The following is a 21,458-nucleotide window of genomic DNA, read 5'->3' on the forward strand; positions in this document are numbered from 1 at the left end:
TATGTGACTTTTAATCACAAATCTCCATGTTCATGTTTGAAAATCCCAAATGCGCTGCCAAAGCAGAAGACAAGCAGAGGTTTTGAAATAAATTTCCGCTATAAAAATAATACTGAATAAATTAAAATGTGATATCTTGTTTCTTCCAAGACTATACTGTTGGTATTACCAGAGAACATGGAGAACTAGTTTATGCTAAGTCTAATCAGATCTGACAATCTTTATGTTCCTACATTAAAGGTCTCTAAAATTTCATATATGTTTTACAATAGGTCCATAAATATCTAGTTGATGCAGTTATGATATATTTTCTAAGTGATTCAAATATACAGCTCTCTAATACATGCAGATTCTTGACCTGATTACAAACTATTCAAGAAAATCCCAGGATAGTGCATATCATCAGTAGGCTCTTAAAAATTGCCTTGAGATTGCCAATTAGCTCATTTAAGAAAGTTTTACTAATGAGAAAGGAGGTATGAACAGTAACAACTGGTATTCAAATGGGTTAGCAAGTGCCTCCTGGGAACACAAATGGAACAGTTTAAAACATGAATTTTGTTGTACAGAAGACTCAGGTACTGAGAGCACAAAACTGGCCGTGAGCAAATAAAATTATTTAGTACCAATGTTTTGTAAATAACTTTTAGATATAATTTAAAACAAATCCAAAATTTAAAGGTGATCTTGAGTAATCAACTGCATCTTTACTTTCTGATGTATTTTGGAAATGCTTTATTAATGTGATTTAAGTTAGAGGAATATATACAAACCAGAAAAGAGTGGAATAAACCCTTTCCCTAGAAACTTTGAAGTGTCTGACTGACTCTTAAGTGATATTATTTTCAAAAAAATGCAATTTTTCAGTTTTTAATTGCTGTAACTATAATGGTATAAACACTGATGCAACACAGATGAAGTTAGAAATCAAATCTTTTCAATTTTATGCTAAACTACATTGCTTTAAAATATATTTTGTTTCATTACAGAAATACAATTGTATTGATTCATTTATCAATAACCAAAACTCACATTACCTTATAGTATTATTCAAGGTCTTCCTCCAGCAGTATGCCATTTTAGCCATCTTATTTTTAGTTAGAAAAATGAAGACAGTAATGCTGTCGTGTGTTGAAGCATATCAAGTTCAGTTCCAGGTCTTAGTATGGAAATTTTAGCATAGACTTTGGAATTGGTTTGTTTGCAAACATCTGCAACATCTGTGAAGTTCATTAAGTGCTTTGTGTCTTTACAGACAGTGCATCAGAAATGATTCTTCTCTCTTCTTATGTAGGGATATAGACTATATAACAAGTAAATCCAGCAGTCAGCCTTTTATGGTTCAGCTACACAATGAAATTATTCCTCTACAGCAGTATACCTGCCTTCAAGCAGTTTATATCATGCCAGTGATCACTATCTTAAATAGACTATGACAGGTTTACACAACATGGTAGAAAACACACAGAAAAAATGTATTCTGGGACCTTTCAGCACATTGGCACATGAACAAACAAACATCAGTATATTTAACAAAAAGCAGATGGCTAGCATTAAAGCTTCATGTGTAATGTTTTAAACATTTCCTACATGGCATGTGACACATAATAAACATCTGAAGTAATGCCTCAGTCCTTCACTACATGTACAGAACAGTCATAACAATGTTTCTGCTGTTCCATCTATATCTTCTGGACAGACTGCAGACAGAGCAGGACTCCTGTGTACTGAGGGTTCAGTATCTTACCTTTCCAGTGCACTTGGAGCATTTTATTCCTCCCTCACTGGAAAACTGCACAAGGAAATGATGCCCTACACCCTCCAGCAAGGACATAACATACAGTTAAGTCAGCATCTTTTTTCTTCATTGACCAGCACAACCCTGGGAAATGGCCTATCAGGGGCAGTATCCTTTAGTCATTTAACTCTAGACCTGTAGAAGTTCATCTGATCACAGCTTTTGCCCATATTCTGAGACAAAACTGCTTTTATGTTTCCCATTACAGTCTTTTTCATCTCTGTGCCCCCAAGGGTAACTGCTGAAGTTGCACTGTGTCCAATACTTTGATTGCAGTCATGATTTATGTTCATAGGAAAGCTTTGGTCTGAACTTTCCAGGAGATGGGATGCAATATTGCACTTCCAGGCATGAGGGTCATTTCCAGAGGAAATGTACTTCAGTATCCCTTTTTCTCTCATGGATCAACTGCTGATGGTCCCTGACTGCAGTAAAAACCAGAGCCATCATGGTGCAAGGTGCAATGGCAAACACACTGTCTTACAATCCGTCACACCTCCACCAGCCCTAAGGAAGAGAACTCTGCATACTGTGCCATTCCTGGGCTAGGACTGCTGTGATCTCTTTTCAGTGAGTCAACTTGCATTTCAGAGAGCACCAGCAACAGAGCAGGTCCACCCACCCACAGTAGACTCAGGCAGAATCAGCATGTACGCTCCCCCCTCGTTTCTAAAATGGGGAGATGAATACTACTGGTGTGCCATCCCCAAGAGACAGTGAAGTGTTAATCAAACATTAGTACTGTTATACAATATGCCCGCTTCACGTCACAGATGAGCAAATTATTAATTTCTCTGTTAAAGGCACAGGAAGATCATCAATAACAGGTACACACACAGCCTTACAGATACAATCCCTGCAGGACATACTGAGATACACGGACAATGGACTGGTTGTGTTACCTTATGCCTGCTGCAATAGTCATATTCAGGTAAAAATAATAACAAAATTATAACACCACTGACCTGTGGAAAAGAATTAATTCAGATGCTAACTTCCTGGCTTAAGTGCACTCTCAGTATTACCAAAGATATTACTACCACTTTTTCTATTTACCTTACTTGGGAAATGACTCACAAGAACTTGCAACAGTCTCTTTGCTTATTTTTTTTCTTTCCATTTCTTGCTTTTTAACCACATTGCAGTTTTACCAGATGACATACTTTGATAAAAAATCATGGGTCATATGAATTATTTTCATTAAGTATGAGGAGTCAGCTGATCATGCAACAAACAGTTGGCTTATTAAGAACAGCCCCTTTGATTCCCTACAACCCCTGGACACCAACTTTCCTCCCAGATGAAGGACTGCAAATAAAAAGTCTCACCTGTTCTTAGGCTCTGCAAATGGAGATGAGATATCTGCATCTGGATCCAAAATGTGGTCAAGTTCTTTCTGGTTTTTTTCATACATCCTTTTCCTCTCTGTCAGCCCCCCCTTGTTATCAACATGAGGAAAATCATAGTACCCCTTCCTCTTGGCTTTCAAGCGCAGTTTGTTGCGGTAGTGTTCTATATCGGACTTCTGCTTCAAAGCTTTGTTCACCTAAAAGGCAAAAAGACATTTAAAGGATGGTTCTGGGCTGGCTACTTCCAAACGATATAGTCAGAGTGTGGTTGATGCACTACATGTGTCATTTTACAGAGCGCATTTTGTACCACACCATGCCATCTGTAAGCAGCAAGGAACTGCAAGTGAACAGAGTCGCTGCATTTTTATGGCTTGGCAGATGGTTAAATAATTTTAGCCTAAAAACTATGTACCATTACAACAGTGACTCAGATACACCCACTGAAGAAAAACACTGATGATGTTAGCCAATTGTCATGACCCAACAACGTGCTCGCTTTTGGGTAACATGGGGAGAACTCACCGATGAAAACTCTTCCAGGGTCCCGTAAGTACAGAGACATCGCCTCTGACTACACAAAACCTTAAGTAAGTCATCACTGATGTCTGGGGAGGAATTCCAGTGAAATATCATCATATGCTCCCTTTATTTATATGCTTCCTTACAAATCTGTTATGGGCCCCTGTCAGACACAGGATCCTTAAATAAACAGGTGTTTGGTCTGACCTCGTACAGGTCAGGTCCCATGGATTGAGAAAATCTCCCTCCTGCTTCAAATTGTCAGTTACATGGAAAGGAGCAATTTTTTGGGCTTTGTGCTTCCAGAGTCAAATTCTACAGCCTTCTCACAAATTTCAAGAAATATATGTACAAGAGAGCACACACCACCTGGAGTGCCATCCTATTGACTTACAGAAAATAGATGCTGAAATCTAAATAAGCCTTTCTCTGAGTTTGGAAACTACATGGCATGTCAGGGCTTAAAATACAAGTACAAAACAGAGTACGACAGATTGCTCCAATCCAGGCCCCCATGGGAAGCCTCATGACACTGCCTTTTATTGTGTCTCTCGCAGCAGCCCGCCCTGTTGCTTTTAAATGGCAGCAGGGAGATTCTGGCTGATCTTTAAATGACTGTTGCAGTGCAAGTCTGCAAACAAGACACCTCTCTGGCTTGTCCCCATCATGTTTAACAACTATGTAAAAGCCTCAGTCCTTTGTAAGTGGACCACTCTTGGCTAAATCTACATAAAACCCATAAATAATCATACAAGTGTTGGATCCAAAGCATGGGGTTTGGCCAGCACCTGGATCAAAGGCTTGTATCATCCCACTTTTTTCCAATGAAACCACTGCACTCCAACTGTGCACAAGCTGGAGTACAGACTGAGCAAAGCCACGGTACTGTTGCATCCCTTCTTGCTCTGAATGAGATGTATTGCTCAGTATAGAAAGATCAGCTTGGCATCCAGATGATCTATACACATTCCCATGCTCAACCACAGAATTCATGTAGACAAAAATCTTCTGCTCTCTGCCTTCACTACTCATTTTGTTAAAACAAATATGATAGGAGAAAATGATATTGGGAAGGTGGTAGGAATATAGAAAATTGCCTCTTCCAAGGTCGCATGCATTCATAAGTACATCGTGAAAGAGCAGATCTTAAATTCTCAGACCTCTGAGCCCACAATGCTAATGTAACTTTATATAGCATCAGGGTGAAAAGCTCCTACCATTCCTCAACTCTAACAGGCTTAAGATTGTTCCACCTGTGGACATAGCCAAGGAAACAGCTGGAGACATTATTAGACGGTTTTTACCTCTCCATTAATGATGGCAGATTCCTGGCTCCTATCTGATGCAGCATGGACAGCAGGTAGTGCCACAGGTTTGATAGCTATCAGCTGTACTGATCCAGAAGAGGTGTCGAAGGGGTCAATGGCAGATTTGGCGATGTTATCAAAGAGAATTCCTCCTTCCTCTTCATCACTTATGGGCACTAAAGCACATCAAACTTATTCAGCATAAAGACATAGATATTTTTGCTGCATGTTCAAGGTGAAACTCAGTGAGCACATGGTTTAGATTAATGATGTGCTCAGTACACTCAAGGAGCAGACCCAGGAGACATTTACACTGGAAAAAAGATCCCATTAGATTACAGATAACATTATGTATTCAAAGGATTATCTGGTACTCCCCCAAAGAAGATTCATTTCTAATCTGCACTAATAAGGCAAAAAATAAGGAGAAAAAGAATGACACAGAAAATTGTATGAAAATGACAATGAAAGTCAAAATACATCTCTTCCCAGGCTTCACATAGAAAAGACATTACATGTGCACACACATACGTCTCCACATGCCAAGGCATCAGTAGTTACACCTGATCTAACCCAAGAGTGCATCTTTTTCGGTGTCTTACACTGCAACAGCATGGGCATTGTCAAAATTTGAAAAATAAACATACTGATTTTAGTGAAAGTTATTAATGCTAAAAATGCCATCTGTTAAAATTGAAGCATTACTGTTGTGTGTTAAAGCATGCTTAAGAAACTGATGATGCCCAAGCTTATGTTTTGGGGGTTTTTTTTTTGCTTTGCAAAGCAGTACCTCAGGTGACTGTAAAGTTAAAACATTAAAATTTCTTAAAAGACAGAAGGCTTCTGAAAATCTTTAAAATTAAATGGCATGGCAAAGCATCTTTAGTTTTAGGTTTCTTTATAAATGAGTAACTCTTTCACATACAATTGGGCCCTTTCTCCTCAAAATTTTGTTTGCAAACCTGCATCACCTCATCAGCTGTTGAATCTTAAACCTTTTATCCTCATTTTGGAATAAAAGAATGACTCTGAAGCATAAGCACAGATTCTACAAAGAGATCCTTGCGAACATTTTTTGAATAATTATGTTATTAGAGGGAGGAATGTTTACTCCATCTCCTAACCAACAGGAGCAGAGATCCTCTTCTAAAGAACGAAGTGGCCTGCTCTAAATTTATTTCCTCTGAAAATACACTCTGGTTTAATATTTAATCACAGCACAAATTGCAATGGACTTGTATAAACTCAGCAGTTTAGACAGCCAATGATTTTGGTAAGAAAATATTTGAGTGGTAACATAAAATATGAACCCACTGAGTAAGCTCATTATCTTTCTTACTGTACACAGTGTGGACTGGAGTTGACACTACTTGAGCTTTTGAGAAATATATGGGTTAAATCAATCTGTCATGAAATATTGTCCCTCTGGCTCCACGAAACTGTCCAAATACGATAGAGTCTTTAGTGGTCTGAAATCCCCTCATGCCTCCTGGGGTTGTTGAAACACTCTGTATGCTCACTGGAGCGAGCGGATCACAAGCCTCGCTCACTGAAATCACTGCTGGACTCCCACTAACGGCCATGCCGCCAGCACACCACACCAGCAAAATCAGTTTAATTAAGAGATACTTGCCTGACACAGACCGCACTTGAACAGGAATGCATTTACGTTACAATGAGTATAAAAGTGAAGTATGGACGCTCTTCCCTGGGGGCATTTTGAATCAGTTTTTTTCTCATGTAAGTCACCAGATGCAGTTCTGGAAGATGGGTCTTGTCTGTAATTCACCACTGAAACTTCCATGCTGCCCTAACAAGACACTATGTTGTGACACAACTATCTCCAAGAGAGAAAAAGATTGTCTGAATTGTATTTTTCACTGACAAAGATGGTCCCTCATGAAGATGAGAGCTGAGGTGAGCCTGGATAGTATCTCATCAGCAACCCAAATACCAAGAAGTTATGGAATCCCTTCTCCTTGGCTGCCTGTCTCAGCATTTGCCTGAGCCAGGCACGCCCAAAAAAACTGGCTAAGCATCAACTTACAAAACATGATTCTTTCCAAACATCCTCTGTGTACCCTGCTTCAAGCAGAAAGCACCAAGAAGTGCAGCTGCATTTCCACTCCAGTGTTTCAGAAGGTCTGCGCTTGCTGAGACCTCAGCAGTGATCTCCAGGCACCCACAGAGAACATGACTAGCTACAGATGCACGGGTTGTCTCCTCAGACCTCATTTCAGCATCACAAACCAAGAGTTTTGCTTAATTAAACTGAATTCCTCTGGTTCCAAGACTCATTAAAGAAAAGAAAAATTAAGGGTAAAGAGAATCATGAATCAAAGACGACAGCTACTTCTGATGCAGTACGCTAACACCAAAGAATGCCCTCAGTATCAGCCTTCTAATCGGTGAACACATCTCCTGCATCTACTGCAGTGGTATTGGCACGGAAATAATAGCCAAATGGGACTAGAAATTGGAAGCCTATTCTACCTTAGCTTAGCAGTTGTTCATTAGTTGGCATTTATAATATAAAAGTAGGGATTTTTCGTCTATGAGTGATAGAGTCTGTGATCTGCAGTTACTGGCATGCTGCTATAGTTTGTACTGGCAGTGAAACATAAGCAAGTACTGTGGGAATTTTAATATTTGCTCCTATCCATCTCTATCTGAGAAAATTTACAGTAGGCATTTACAACATGATTGAACCACAGCAACCCTTAAACTTTAAAAAACAGACCGAAGGGCGCTCAGAAAAAAAGCGGGAGTCCTGGAGTGTTTGTTTCTGCTGTGTAACCCTGCCCTGGCCAGTCTGCCCACCAGAGCGCATCAGCTGGGTGAGCGACTGACAGGCACAGGAAACTTCAGAAAACTGCCCAGACAGACTTTATAGTCACTCACAAGAAGCACACTTGCTTATTATAATTAGCAACAGATTTAAAGTGATGCTTTTGATTTCTGTGTTTGAACAGATGCATACCAACATTATTATGGATTCCTTGTTCTACTCTTGCTTGCACTGTCTGTGTGCACACATAGCAAGACTTGGAAGTTCAGTGGCAGAAAAGGGCAAAAAAACAACTTAATCACCTACTGAACAGTAATTTCCCACCTCTGAAACATCTTGTGCTAGATACCTCATGCCACATGATCCACTGAGGTTGAATTACTCCTCTGAATCTTCCTGTGACTGAAGTACACTAAGTTATATCCAAAGCAATTGTTTATTCAGGTTGAGTGTCAATTGCAGAGAAGATCAGTGTGGCACGGGGTTTTCGAAGAGTGGAACCACGGCTGAAGCTTTATCTGCACCTGAGTGCAGCTATCGGCATCCAAGATTTGCTGGGCTGAAGCCGCCCCGGGATGCCAGCCTGCAGTGCCGGTGCCACTCCGCGCTGTTTCCCGCCGGCGGTGCCAGCAGGTGGTGCTACCCACTCGTGTCACCGGCCCGCGGAAGGGGGCTGTGGAACCCCAGCTCCAAGCGGTGAAGAAACAGTTACACAGGTGCAACATTCTGGTTTTATCTACTTACTCATCTGTAGTCAAAAAATAAAAGCTATACTTTCATCAGACTAAGGTTTCAAACTGAAGACCACACAAGATTTCTTCTCTCTCCTTCCCTTCACCTTGTCTTTCCTCCCATCTCCCAGATCAAAATATACTGGAAGGGAGAAAAAAAGGAATGAAATACTTGTAAAACAATAAAGGTAAGGAAATTTAAATTACCTACGGATCAGGTAACTTTACAGCAAAATACTTGAAGCAAAGATACATGCTGTCCAGCTCTGAAGCAACCATTTGACTGATTTTGGAAGTCTTCAGAAAAAGAATGACGTTGATGGAGAAAAACGCATAGAGTCAAAACATGGGAAACACTCACAAGCAGGCAGACTGGCTCTGCCTTTTCTTAGGTCATTCAATGAAGCATTAAAAATTTTCAAAGATTTATTTTGTATGAAGGGGATGCAAACACTGTAGCTCTACCTATAGTGTATACCTATAGTTTGACAAAGAGCAAACTATGCCAGATTTAAAAGACTCCTCAGGAAAGAGCCTGCCTAGCAGTATTTCAAAGGGAAATCCTGACTCCTGAATGCAAATTAATAACAGGGAAATAACTTTCATTTGAGATAAAAATCTCTATATATAGAAAATACTAGAAATTTTCTACATCATCTAAATCACTCCATTTATCAGCTGAAAGGTATAAACACAAGCTCTTAGCAATAAAAAATGTATGCCTCTGAAGGAGTTTATAAGACTAAAAGTAAAATACAAATTTCCTAACATCAGTATCTGAACCTATTCAGATGCAACAGTGCAACAGAAAACGTACTTGTATACGCACACACCCCCTTGCCAAAATACACCCAACTGTGAGAGTGTACAATTCTAAGCCCTTCACAAATGGCACAAATATTATATTTTCAGAGAAGAAGACAGTTTACAAACTAATGGAAGCAGCTCGTGATTTCTCCTGGATATTATTTTCTCATATGCATCGTCTGCTAAACGCCAGGCCACATGTCTTAAGTGTTACAGTCCTGGCTTTGCCTAGGATCCTGAAATAAGAGTTACCTGAGCAGGTCATTTCAGATCTCTAAACCGACATTTGCAGGTTTTTTATGAAACTGTATGCATGAGATATTTACTCTTCTATTAGCTGCTTGTTTCATTCACTTTCTGTGAACATTTTTGTCCTTATAAGCAGAAGCAAAGATATTTTTCCCTGTGATTACATCTTCTCTTCCAACAATAAGTGCCTCATCTATTTTTTAAAGTCTTTCACAAAGAGACCATATATTTAATAATGTTTGTACAGAATCTATGAGAACCTTTTCTTGGCTGGCACTTCTGTACCACCATTCTAGACACGTTTAATAATTAAAAAAAAAGTCTATTTAACTGATAAGGATTATGATTATACAAAGAAGATAGGAGAAGCATGAGAACTTACAGCAGGAGCCACTTCCTTAAGTAAGTAGTGCTCTATAAGCTTTAGAATGCTTTTCAGAAATAATTTTCTGTTTGCAGAATAAACCCGTGCATTTGTCTTCTTCAATGCTGACATCTTAGTGAAAGATCACAACCATCCAGACTGCCACTGGATCTGATGGCATGAACACACTCTTCGCACTGTTGCTTGGATGAGAACTGCTGTCAGACTCAATTAAGTGGTATAGAAAAGCTTATCCAGAGGGGAAGATAGACATGAATTAATACTTATTTGCACAAACACCTGCATATCCCGGTTCCTTTAGAGGTCTGTTGCAGCAGGCACCTTAGCAACATAGGATAAGTTATTTTCTTGCCATGAGAAAAGCAATGAAAAGGACTGGCTAAAAAAAAAAAAAAAAAAAAAAAAAAAAAGGGCAAGCTGGGTTAGCCATGCTGACCACCTAAAAGAGGCCAAACAGAGAGTATTTTCCACTTACTCTATGCAAGTTCTGCCATGTCTATCAATGCAGCACCTGGATGGCCCCACTCACATGGTACAGACAGCTTGGAGGTGCGGGTTTTCTCCCACTCTCTGGGGGAAGAAGTGGTGGAGCACTGGCACTGGTTGCTTTTGTAGGAGTGTGAAGAGGCTCAGAAACGCGGCTCAGAAGTTCACAAAATAGGTTACAACACTTGGCTGCCTCTTGCAAACCAAACCTAATTGATAAAGCAGCAAGAAGTGGTACTGACTACATCTGAAGAAATAAAGGGGTCACTGTCACCAGCAGGATGCTAGCAGGGTCACAGCAATCCCTAAATTTAAACAAACACCAAAAAAAAAGATGATGGAAGAAATGGAATGGCCCTATAACCATATTATAACACATATTATAACACATTTCCAAATGTCAGGAAATTCCTTCAGAAAAGCCTAGGTGTTTACTGTGAGGGGGTGAAGAGTTATGTCAAGATCCTTACTAATGCCGTGGGGCAAAAGGAGAAATTCCTTCAGGATGAGGGAACGAATGATAAAAAGAACAGATGAGACTCTGCACCATAAATTATTCCTAGCACTCTGATTTCTCAGACTTTCAGAGACACCGGCATCATGAAAGGGAATCATCTTACTTCAAATCTGCACATATGCTCCAATGCACTTGCCTGGAATCCTTCCTTGGTGGAAAGAGAAAGGCAAGTACCGCTGGAGCAGAGAGATCTGTCCCAAATAGCTGTGACCCTCTGGAGTCAGTGGAGAGCCTACTTAGTTAGGGTAGATTAGGAAGACAATTTTAAAGGACCAAAATTTGGCAAGATGAAGCCCTTTCCCCTCTAACTTGTATTTCACCCCACCCAGCATAGAAGAGGCAGATGGATCTTTGTTTTGCTGTATTTTTGCTGGGATACACTAGATCCTCCAGCTAATTCTGTGTCAAAGCAGACTGATACATCACTGCTGCTGGATTCAATTGCTGTTGCCATATTCCATTTTAATTTGAGTCACTACAGACACCTGCTCAGAAATTCAGAAAAACTGGCTGTGATGCTGTGATGCCACATCAGACAGTGCGAAAACTCATGGCCCACACTTCTGTAGAATAAAGGAGGCAGTGTATCATAGATTGGCTGAGTTACATCCCAAAATCCCATTGATTTTAACTAAGCCAATAATACAGCCAAGTTTTCCTCCCTGGTACTTTGTTCCTGCAGATACCTGATTTTCAGATATCCCTACAAAGAACAGAAGGAAAAAAGATTTAAAAATGTATATGACAGCTTCTGCCTGGACAGAGAAAATGATAGTCTCAGAGACTCATATGTCAAAAAGGAGTGAGGCCCTTGACTGAATGACTTCTGAAAAATTATATCTATTTTTAAAGACAATGTCCAAATGCTTGGAAGATGAGAGGTGTTCCAAGGGCGATTCCTAGGAGGAGGAAAGTAAGGAAGTTTGACTCTTGGGAATGCTGCTTGTGCATCTCCATCTGTGATTGTGTGTCCTTTCATGACGATGAGATTCAAGTACAAAATTGGGCTCAACTATACAAGTTCTGAGCCCAAAATTATGGAGTCGTATGCTTTATCAAGAACTGCCAGCAAACTAAAGCTTTTCTTTTTTCTCAAAACAAACAAGCAATTACACCCTCCTGAAGATGCTAATGGCAAGGTTGCAAGATCAAGCACTTGAAGGTTGGAAAAACTACCTATATAACTTTCCTTGGCTTCATTTTGTGAGGAACTGGTGAAAGAAAATGTAGGCTGCTACAGTTCCTTAAGTACATGTGGGTTCAGCCATTTGTTTCTCCCTGAACGACGTTTGGCCTGATAAAACAATAACTAGGTGAAAATGCTAATATCCCGTTGTTCTCTTACAAACCCATCTCAGAAAATGCCAAAACGTCTGTTGGCTGATTCATTCATCTCACAGTCCTCTAACATATGCAATCAGGCACTTTAAAAAAAAAAAAAAAAGTTTTCATTCTATTTCTTTTTTAAGTGACCAAAGTAAATGAAAGCACAACTCATCAACTTTTAGACAGGAAATTTCCTATTAAAATACTAATAAGTATTTCCTAAGAAAAACAAAAGGAAAAAAAATGCAATTATCTTACCAATTTATCATTATTGTAATACAGATAGATATTTTATTTGTGTTTTCTGTAGAAATAAGGCTCAGCTGAAGAGATCTCCTAATCCTCCAAAACATCAGGTCCTTAAGCCAAGCCTGTCAGTCTATGCTGGTTTCATACTGTTCACTCTCAGCCCTGACATCTCCATTTGGAGTCAATTTTGATACCAGCCTTATAGAGTTTATGTACTTAGGTAACATCCAGTGCTGTCATTTTCCTGTGTAACGAAATGTCAGCAAGAAATAGAATCTAAAATTGGTCTGTAACTATGGCAACTAATGAGCCATTCTAACTTGGAGTCCCCAAATCAAACATGTGACCATCAAGGGATTCATTCCAGTTTTAAGACGCTGCTTTTCAGAGAAGAAAATATGCTGCTGCTTTTGCTGACATGCGCATTAGAGGCGTCAGCCTACAACCAGGCTAGAGAGCTGGAACAGCTTCAGACAAACAACTAGGAGAAAAGCAGCTTCTTTCTTAAACTGGAAGGAAAACCAGCCAACACATTCTATTGATGCTAATCACACTGGATGAAGATAAAAGCCTGCAAAAAGAAAAAAATATCAGACTTGACAACAGTGTTTGTAATCATAGCACTGGGAAACAAAGCATAAGCTCTGTGATGAAACGTAACGGGTACCTTGATTTTTGTTTTATTAATTTCAACTTCAGTAGGCACACAAAAGTCAAAAACACATCTGCACATGCATATAAGAATAAATGTGGTGCCAGATTTGTCAATCTGGTAAGAGGGAGGCCATTTCATCTCCCATGACCCTGTCTTCCTTCTCAGAAGCTGTTCTGAGAAGGTTGTATCAGGAAACTCTCCTAAACATATCTTAAAATTATGCCTACAGCTAAAATGTCCCCATCTCTTTTACCAAGGAATAAGGTATTTATTCCTCTTCATATCTCTGCCCGGAAAGTACCAGGTGACCCTTTGTAGGGCCAAGTGAAGGAAGTTCCTCTAGAAGTAGCTGAAGTCTCCACGAGAAGGGCTCTGCAGATAAGGTGTTTCATGCACGGGTTCCTTAAAACCCAGAATAATCAGTTGGAAACAGCCTATCTGTTTCCTGGTTTATATATATGCTATACTACTACTTTTTAAATGGGCAAATACTGTTCTTCCTTTCTGCCATGGGAGCTCAAGATCTTGGTGTCAGTGCAGTAGGAACACATGACAAGAATTCATAGTATGAATGGCATATACACTAAAGATGTTTTCCTGTGGCACTAGAACTAGAAATCATTTAGCTGCTTCGAACAAAGAGCACCTTGACCATATTAAGTAACATCATTATTCAGGCTTTTTTTCAGAAGTCAGAAGGTAAAATAAATGTGTAAATAAAGCAGTTATTAGTTTTCCAGCATAATTTGAAAAGTGCACAGTTATTGTTAGCAAATGAAGTTGAAGATAAAATTATAATGAAATTAAGATTTAAAATAAAGGGTCAGTATTCCCTTATACTACATTGGAAGGTTTCTTTAAGCAGCATGTGGAAGTTCTAGAAACTCACTACAGTCCAGATAAGAAGAAAAGACATTAGGTATTAGTTAATTCTTTAACAAAGAAACTGGAAGTTCTTACCAATTTTCTTTGAAGATTTAAAACCTAACAAAACAAAAAAATATCTTCACTAAGTTATTTTGCCTACATGTGTAGCCATCACCCGACACTGTTTTTGAATACTGGCTGGGTAGGAAATTAAAAAAAAAAAAAAAAAAAAAAGCATAAATTACAGTTTTTAACTCTGGTAATCTTGAGAGTTGCTGTCTTGTAAAATAAGGTACATTTGAAAAAGTGAAAAAATAATTATGACCCTTGAAACAGAACCATGAAATATTGGTTTGCTGTCTTTGGAGGGGAAAAAAAAAAAAAAAAAAAAAAGACCTCTTTGAGAAAGACCAGTCAGACTACTTCTTATTACAGGTCTGGGGTAATCAGAAAAGTGATGGGTCTGTCAAAAGAAAGCAGTAATGGTGACAAATACATAACAAAAGGAAATTAACAACTTTACTTCTTTTGTGAATTTGAAAATGTGCATAAATCTCAGTGCAGCTAATTTAAAAAGAGTACTACAGTTATATCAGTTATACAGTCCCCACAAGATGCAATGCTCTCTGGTGCACGAATGGAAAGAAGAGAGGACACTTTAAAAAAGCAGTATGATTTTGCTGTACAGAACAGAGGCCATCTCTGGTGTTTTTTATCTGTCTCTATCGCGCACTGTATTCCTGCTAAAGCAGCAAAAGCCTTTGCGTGACACTTTAGTATTAGGCATAAAGATCATCAAGAGGTGATATATGATACCAGGGTTGCCATCAGAACGCTCCAGAGGTGACTCAGGTGATTTACTGGAGAAAGGAGAAGACATCTACTCTATTTTCTCTGAGTCCTTCCATCCACACTTACATTTTTAACAAAGAGTAATTACAGACTTTTGTGCATGACATAATCTGATGAGATCACATCCACTTTAATTCCCTTCCTTTAGAGGAAAGTGATCCATTGGTTCAGCCACAGTGTTTTCTATTCATATGGAAAATATAGTTATGGAAGCAAAGCTATAACTCAGGAGAAATAAGTAGACACACAGACAAAAGAAAAACAAGGAAGAAAGGGTATTGAGTTCTACTCTGATCAGATGTTCCTGATACATCTCAAGTCACAAGGTCATCGCCATCAACCAAGGGCTTGTAAAAAACATCCAGTGTAACATCCTAGGTGCATCAGGAAAAGCTGTCAGTAAGTGTTAATAATGAAAGGCATGACAACAATTATAAGAGATGGAAAGTTAAAGCTCTGGAAGTCTCACACTTTCTCAAATTAGTTTTTACCTAATTAATTAATCTTCATTAAATCTGGGCCAGCTTAGCAACATCAATAATAGGAATTAATATTTGAGGGGTCTACACAGAAAAAAAAGCTGTAAACTTTGCCCACCTACGAAGCAGCATCATGTCTTCATTCGTTTACTGGTATTTAGAGAAAAAAAGAAAAAAAAAAAGAAATCTTGCAAAGGCCCACACAAAGAGTAAACACCATACTGTTTCGTGTGAGGTTGAGAAACAGTTATAGCTGTAAAGGGGAAATAAAAAAAACAACAAACCCACTACAAACAGAAAATGTCTATGTAATGCTGAAGGTATAGGAAGATGGCTTCAACATAGCTAGTGCCTGTGTGGGTAGGGCTACAGGGGCGACCACAAGAAGCTTTCATCAAACACACACTTCTCACCATTTCTTTTCCTTCCTTCGTCTTTTGTCACTTTTTGAGGTGCCATTACTTTCTGGAGGGAGCTCCGGCCAGAGCTGGGCTTTCCCGACCCATTGCTGATGATGGAGCCGTTCTGACTCGGGGACCGGCTGCAAGTAACCATAGCAACAAGAGAGCCTGAGAGTTCTTCCTTATAAACCTCATTCCAAGGTTATTTCATTTCCACAGTTTGCATCACTGAGTTTTCAAGTCTGATTTTGTACCAAAATCAGATAGAATATAAACTGCACAGAGAAACACAGTAAAGGCAGGAACAGAGCAACAGTAGGAGAACGTGACTTCTCAATTATTTCAGGGTTGATAGGCATCTTAGGGGCATCAAATGCAACTGCTTCTCATGCACAACCCCCACAATGACAGAAGTGGCACTGCAGAGGACAAAAAAAATCCTGTTATCAATTCAGTGCCATTTATACAGCTAAAATAAAGAAGACCTTTGTTTTTGTATATATGGTTAAAATAAGCCCTTTATTATTTAGCCTGCATTTACACTCAACTGTTTTGTCAGCCACAATGCAAAATTCACTCATTCACTTTACATGTACACCCACACAATGTGGTAAGAAAATTCTTTTTTCCTTTTCGCACATAACCTGCTTTAACCAGCAGAGTTATTTGCTGAAACTCCTAAGCAAATGCTTGTTTTACTCAGCCATTACATATCTCTGCCCTGAAACTGGTCCCTGCAGAAGGTGATGGGGGAGGGCAAAGCAGAACTGCTGCAAGCATTCAGTCCCAATAAGGAGCAAGAACAGAATTGAGGAGCGTAACTCTGGGCTGCACTGGGAGCAAGCTCTCAGCAGAAGTTCTCTTCTTTGTGGGTTGGGCAAATTACTCAAATCCTAGCGCACAAGTTGGGAAAAACAGGCAAAAGTAGAAAATGTTAAATTTTATGCTATTGCACATCCAGACACGGTGTCATATTGTTTCTACACTTGAAACTTGTCACAATGGGAATTAAAACTATTTATAGGACCTGTATAGTTACTCGCGCACCTATCTGCAATCTGTTGCTGAATTGTCATGGCCAATGACAGGATAATGTAAAGAGATTGCATCAGAGAAAAAAATAATGGACTTGGTCACAAGGACTTTCATTTACAGAGAAAAAAAAAAAATCAAATCAAGTTCTATTGCTGTCACAATGGCTTTATATCCAGGAAATGGTACTAAAGGAAAACAACTGTAAAAAACATCCTGTAAATTATTGCCAATACTATATTGCTATCTTGAAACATTCATTTACCTCCAGTTCTGACTGCCCTGTCTGGTGTAAGCAGAGAACGTTTACTATGGTCAGAAGAGGAAGGGACAAGTATGAGAAAAGTAATTCCTAGGGACTCTCTTCTGAGGTTAGCCTAGATGGAAATATACATAATTTGAGACAGGCTTTTTCCAGCTACAGGGCTTTAGGATAACTCAGCATGCAACACAGCTCAGATCAGCCCAGCCTGAGGATTTTCTTGTGATATTCTATTGAGAATAAATATTCTTGAAAAGTAGCATTTCTCCCCTATAAACTTGTCTGTCACTGCTAATGAATAAGCCCAGCCCAGTAAAAAAATTCATCCAGGGACAGAACACCACCTGAAGAAAATCTGCTCCATTTGTGAACAAGAAAAAGAAGCAAGCACAAATAGCTTGCACAATGATATCTGCTGTCACTAATCTAAATATTTGTCCTTTCTAAGAGGCCATCATATCATTAACTTTGAAGTTTCCTTCAGTGGTAATATCAGAGAAGATATTCTGATCAGTTACCAGCTACTTTATGACAGTCTGATTTAAATTGACCTTTCCAGGCAGTAAAGTAGCCTGAATGAAAGAGCAAATACATAAAGGTCAAAAAATATTTCTTCATCTTTAGAAATCATTAAATTCCATCCCCAGTCACAGCTTCTGGGAATGAAGAAAGGCTAAAATTCTGCATGTTCACTTACTCAACTAATCACTCTGAAGGAGGCAAAACTAACTCTTAGTTATTTGCTTAGAAAGGCACCAAGGTTCAACACATTTTATAATGAGAATAACATTCCTATGAATTTCTGGATCAAGTTTACTTATCAACAGTTCTTTAAAACTGTGCAGATTAAGTAGAGGGGGATTTCTGCACACATTCAAAAGAATGACTGAAGTGCTTTTGTTAGAGGATTAATAGGGCTGGTTTGCAATTTTTGTGTGTATTTACACATTGCTTTGGAGAGACTTCAAAACATTTTAAAGAACAGTTGCTGCAAAGACATAACCTGTGGTGGCCCAGCATCAGCAACCACAGCCGGTGTCGTGGTCATCTTCCATTTGTCATTTCATCAGAGGTCAGAAGACTTCAAAAGGGACAAGTACTGTTTGGCTGGGACACACAGGCTATATAACCTGACTCTCAGGGTTCAAGTGATTTATGGTGTGAACAACACATCACTGACATTAAAGGGCAGAATAACAGTTTACACCCAAACCCAGCGAAGCAATTGCAGGAACCAGAGGAGTTCTCAGCTGGCTTGCTCTTCTCTGTTGGTACTCCCTGCAGGCAGCTCTCTCCATATTCCAGGTGGTTTACTATACAACCAGAGCAGTATGACAAAGCAGACACCAGCTCAGGATCCTTCTGTTTCCATTTTTCTGTAGGGAAAACCTCAGCTTATGATCAATGGGGAGGCCTACCTGCTGTGAAGTGCAGCAGCGCCGGGTCCTCCAGCCCTGCGCCATGCGGGCTGACACCTCCCGCGGCTGCAGGTGGCTCCAGCGTGGCCCTGGCACAGCGTACAGCAGTACTGTGCCCAGTTTTCCAAGCTTTTCTGTTACTCCAAAGGGGCAAATATCATTGTGCATTGATAAGTACAGGATGAGGTGACTCAACTACAAAGATTGTATTTTCTATAGAATTTCTCTGCGCTAGCCAGACTGTTTACCTAACAGTTTTATTTTCCTCTCTTCCCTTCAGTATCATTCTTCAGCAATAAAAAGTTGATGATCCTCCACTCCAAATTAATGTCAAGGGAAAATGGACTTGAAGCATGCAAAACAACTAGGATAAAAGAATAATCTTCTTTTCTTGCCTGAGATGACTGAGACAAGAAATAATGACCCTCAGCTAATCTGATGATGAGGGTAGACATGAGGTAGAACGTCCTAACATGAAAGGCAGTGAAGAACAGATTGCTTGGGGAGGCTATGCTCATCCCACCTCTGAAAGACTTTAAAAAAGCTAGATAAAGGGAGTTAGGCATGTATTTGACCTTGCAGTGGAGAAAAGCAAGATCCAAATAGCTTCCTGGGGACCTTCTAATCTGTGATTTTACAACTCTGTAGATTTACCATGAAGAAACTGCAAATCTGGGACACTTTACCCTAGACATTGATGTTATCTAGTCTATTCCTACACTCTCAAAAGTGTTGTCCTGATGTAGATGCTTTGGTTCTAGAGGTCTTCCATAACTGAGTGAACATTTACGGTTTGCCCTTCTACTACTGACGACATTGAGTCCAATTCTGGAGTGACAGAGTCTGTTGGTGGAACTACAGCAACTTACAGTGGCTGAGGTCCTAACTTCTGGTTCATTTAAGAAGTGAGTAAGAAGTTCATGCTCCAGATCCCATGTTTCATTTGGGTTCATCTTGTGTACAACAGCAGCATACATATGGCAGCCACTTCCCATTTACCTCCTCTATGCATGTACAATCTGTGAAGACTTCACTTTATTTTATCTTGCATTTTGCAGCAATCTTACACATCCAGTGCAGACCAGCATTATGCCAAGAATATATAAGGGAGGAACCATCTGCCACACACAGAGTCTGGGTGTCAAACCTTACAGTTTCTTCCTAAGCAACCAGCAGCATGTACCGTATTCCACCCTGCTACAGAAACATGTCAGTCCATACCTTTTCCTTGTTTCATTGGATTTGGCAGTTTTGATGGTGCTCCCATCCTGAGTAATTTCCCTCTCCTGGGAGGCAGGAGCATCTCTAACTGGAAGTGGAAGTACAACAGTCTCCTGAGTTACAGGTAAAATCTCATCTTCAGCTCCCTGCTGACCTAAGTGTTGCTTGGCATAATCAAATCCTTGTACTGGCTGTAAAAAAAAAAAAAGTGGGAGAAAAAAGAAATTTCCAGCATGTGTCATATGTTAATATAAAAGTCCCACTTCAATATAAAATTTTCCACTGCCCTTTACCTTCTTTAATTACATAAGTGACAGGTAAAAATACGTAGATTACCATATGGATGCTCAACAACAAACCAATTTTCTGAGGAGATCTCCATTCTACATATTTTAAACATGATTAGTTAGTATAAAATTGATCTTGGCTAACCTTTCTTACCCTGCTGTAACACCTCCAGAAATTCCTCAACAGACAATGGAAGAATGAGCATATGGAAGAAAAAATTAAGAGGGAGAAAAATAAGACCATACAGAAAATGGAAAACTTTCTCTGACAAAAATCTTGTGTTTCCAAAGAGGGTGGGAGTAATTTATTCCAAATGAAGACAAAGTATAAAAGGCACACATCAAAGTTTAATGGGCAACATTTTCTAGAAAAGGATCTTGTTCAGATCAGTGAAATAATATTTCCTTTGGTTTGCCGGGAAGGTTGTTCTTGACTTCACTTGTTTCTCTTGGGAAGCAGCATTAATGGGAGCCTTGTGGTAAGGCAGCCGAGGGCTGTCTGTCCAGCTGCTCCTTCCTCAAAGCCCAGCCAGGCTTTCCCTGATGCCTCTGCAAGGAACTGACACATGCCTTCTGGGCAAAGCAGCCACCAAAAGGTGGAGTCTCTTAATGGAAAAATGAAAGCATTTAAGCAAAACTTAACTTTCCAAACTGCATTTTCTACTGGAAAAAAAAAAATATTAAAAATAAAGCAGTCACAGAAATTCCTGACCACCTCTGGAAAAAAAATGTAACACATAAAAATGTTCTTTTAAATGTTATTTCTACACTAAATTGAATTAATTTACCAAAAACTGGAAGGATGCTTTTTCTGAAGTACAAAGACCATTGACAGAATGCTAAAAAAGCACCATAAAACACTTCAAAAGGTGAGGAATTATGTTTTTAACCCTTAAACCTACTTTGGGAAACAGATCAGAATTAGACACTGAATAGTCTCTCTCAGGTTCCTGTCATGTTGTCATTGAATATTTTAGTTCCATAAGAAAATTAGCTGGATAAAAAAATTTGCTGATGGTACAGAAAAAGGATGAGCTCTGAAAAAAACATCTTCTCTTGTTCTGTTCCTTACTAAATCCGGGCTACAGCTGTAAATACAGATAAATTTCATAGGCAATCTCATTCTGAAAATAATGGGGCTGTCTTCTATCTTTTAAAACAAAACATGCTTTTTGTTTATGTTCATCTACATTGCAATCCCAATCTCCTGTTCGAACTGAGGCTGATGATTTCTAATGCGCTCACATACTTTAGTATTCCTCTGATAAGTAGCTCCAGAGCGTTAAGGAGACACTAACTGGGCTAATGCTGATCTGGGAGAGTAGACAGCTCCACATATTACCATAATGGAACTTGCAATGTATCAGAGAAATACCAATTCCCCATCAGCACCCCATGGCAAGTCATGATGATATCGCCCCACATGAAGCCATTCTGCTTGCCCCACATGCTTGCCCCACTCTGAAGGCA

At 39.4% G+C, this 21,458-nt stretch overlaps 1 protein-coding gene across 4 annotated transcripts in view; it reads right to left on the reverse strand.

The window, feature by feature from the left end:
- Window positions 1-21,458, reverse strand: part of KIAA1549L (KIAA1549 like) — a 139,643-nt gene that overhangs the window by 33,768 nt on the left and 84,417 nt on the right. For all 4 annotated transcript variants that reach the window (XM_042785342.1, XM_042785340.1, XM_042785341.1 and 1 more), the window contains exons 12-15: window positions 19,702-19,892; window positions 15,781-15,908; window positions 4,974-5,152; window positions 3,127-3,344 (exon numbers count right to left, since the gene is read on the reverse strand). In XM_042785342.1, coding sequence (XP_042641276.1) covers window positions 3,127-3,344; window positions 4,974-5,152; window positions 15,781-15,908; window positions 19,702-19,892 — 716 coding nt within the window. The remainder of the gene's footprint in view (window positions 1-3,126; window positions 3,345-4,973; window positions 5,153-15,780; window positions 15,909-19,701; window positions 19,893-21,458) is intronic.

Source organism: Tyto alba, unplaced genomic scaffold, assembly GCF_018691265.1.
Source record: "Tyto alba isolate M040663 unplaced genomic scaffold, T.alba_DEE_v4.0 Super-Scaffold_8, whole genome shotgun sequence".
Classification (NCBI taxonomy): Eukaryota; Metazoa; Chordata; class Aves; order Strigiformes; family Tytonidae; genus Tyto; species Tyto alba.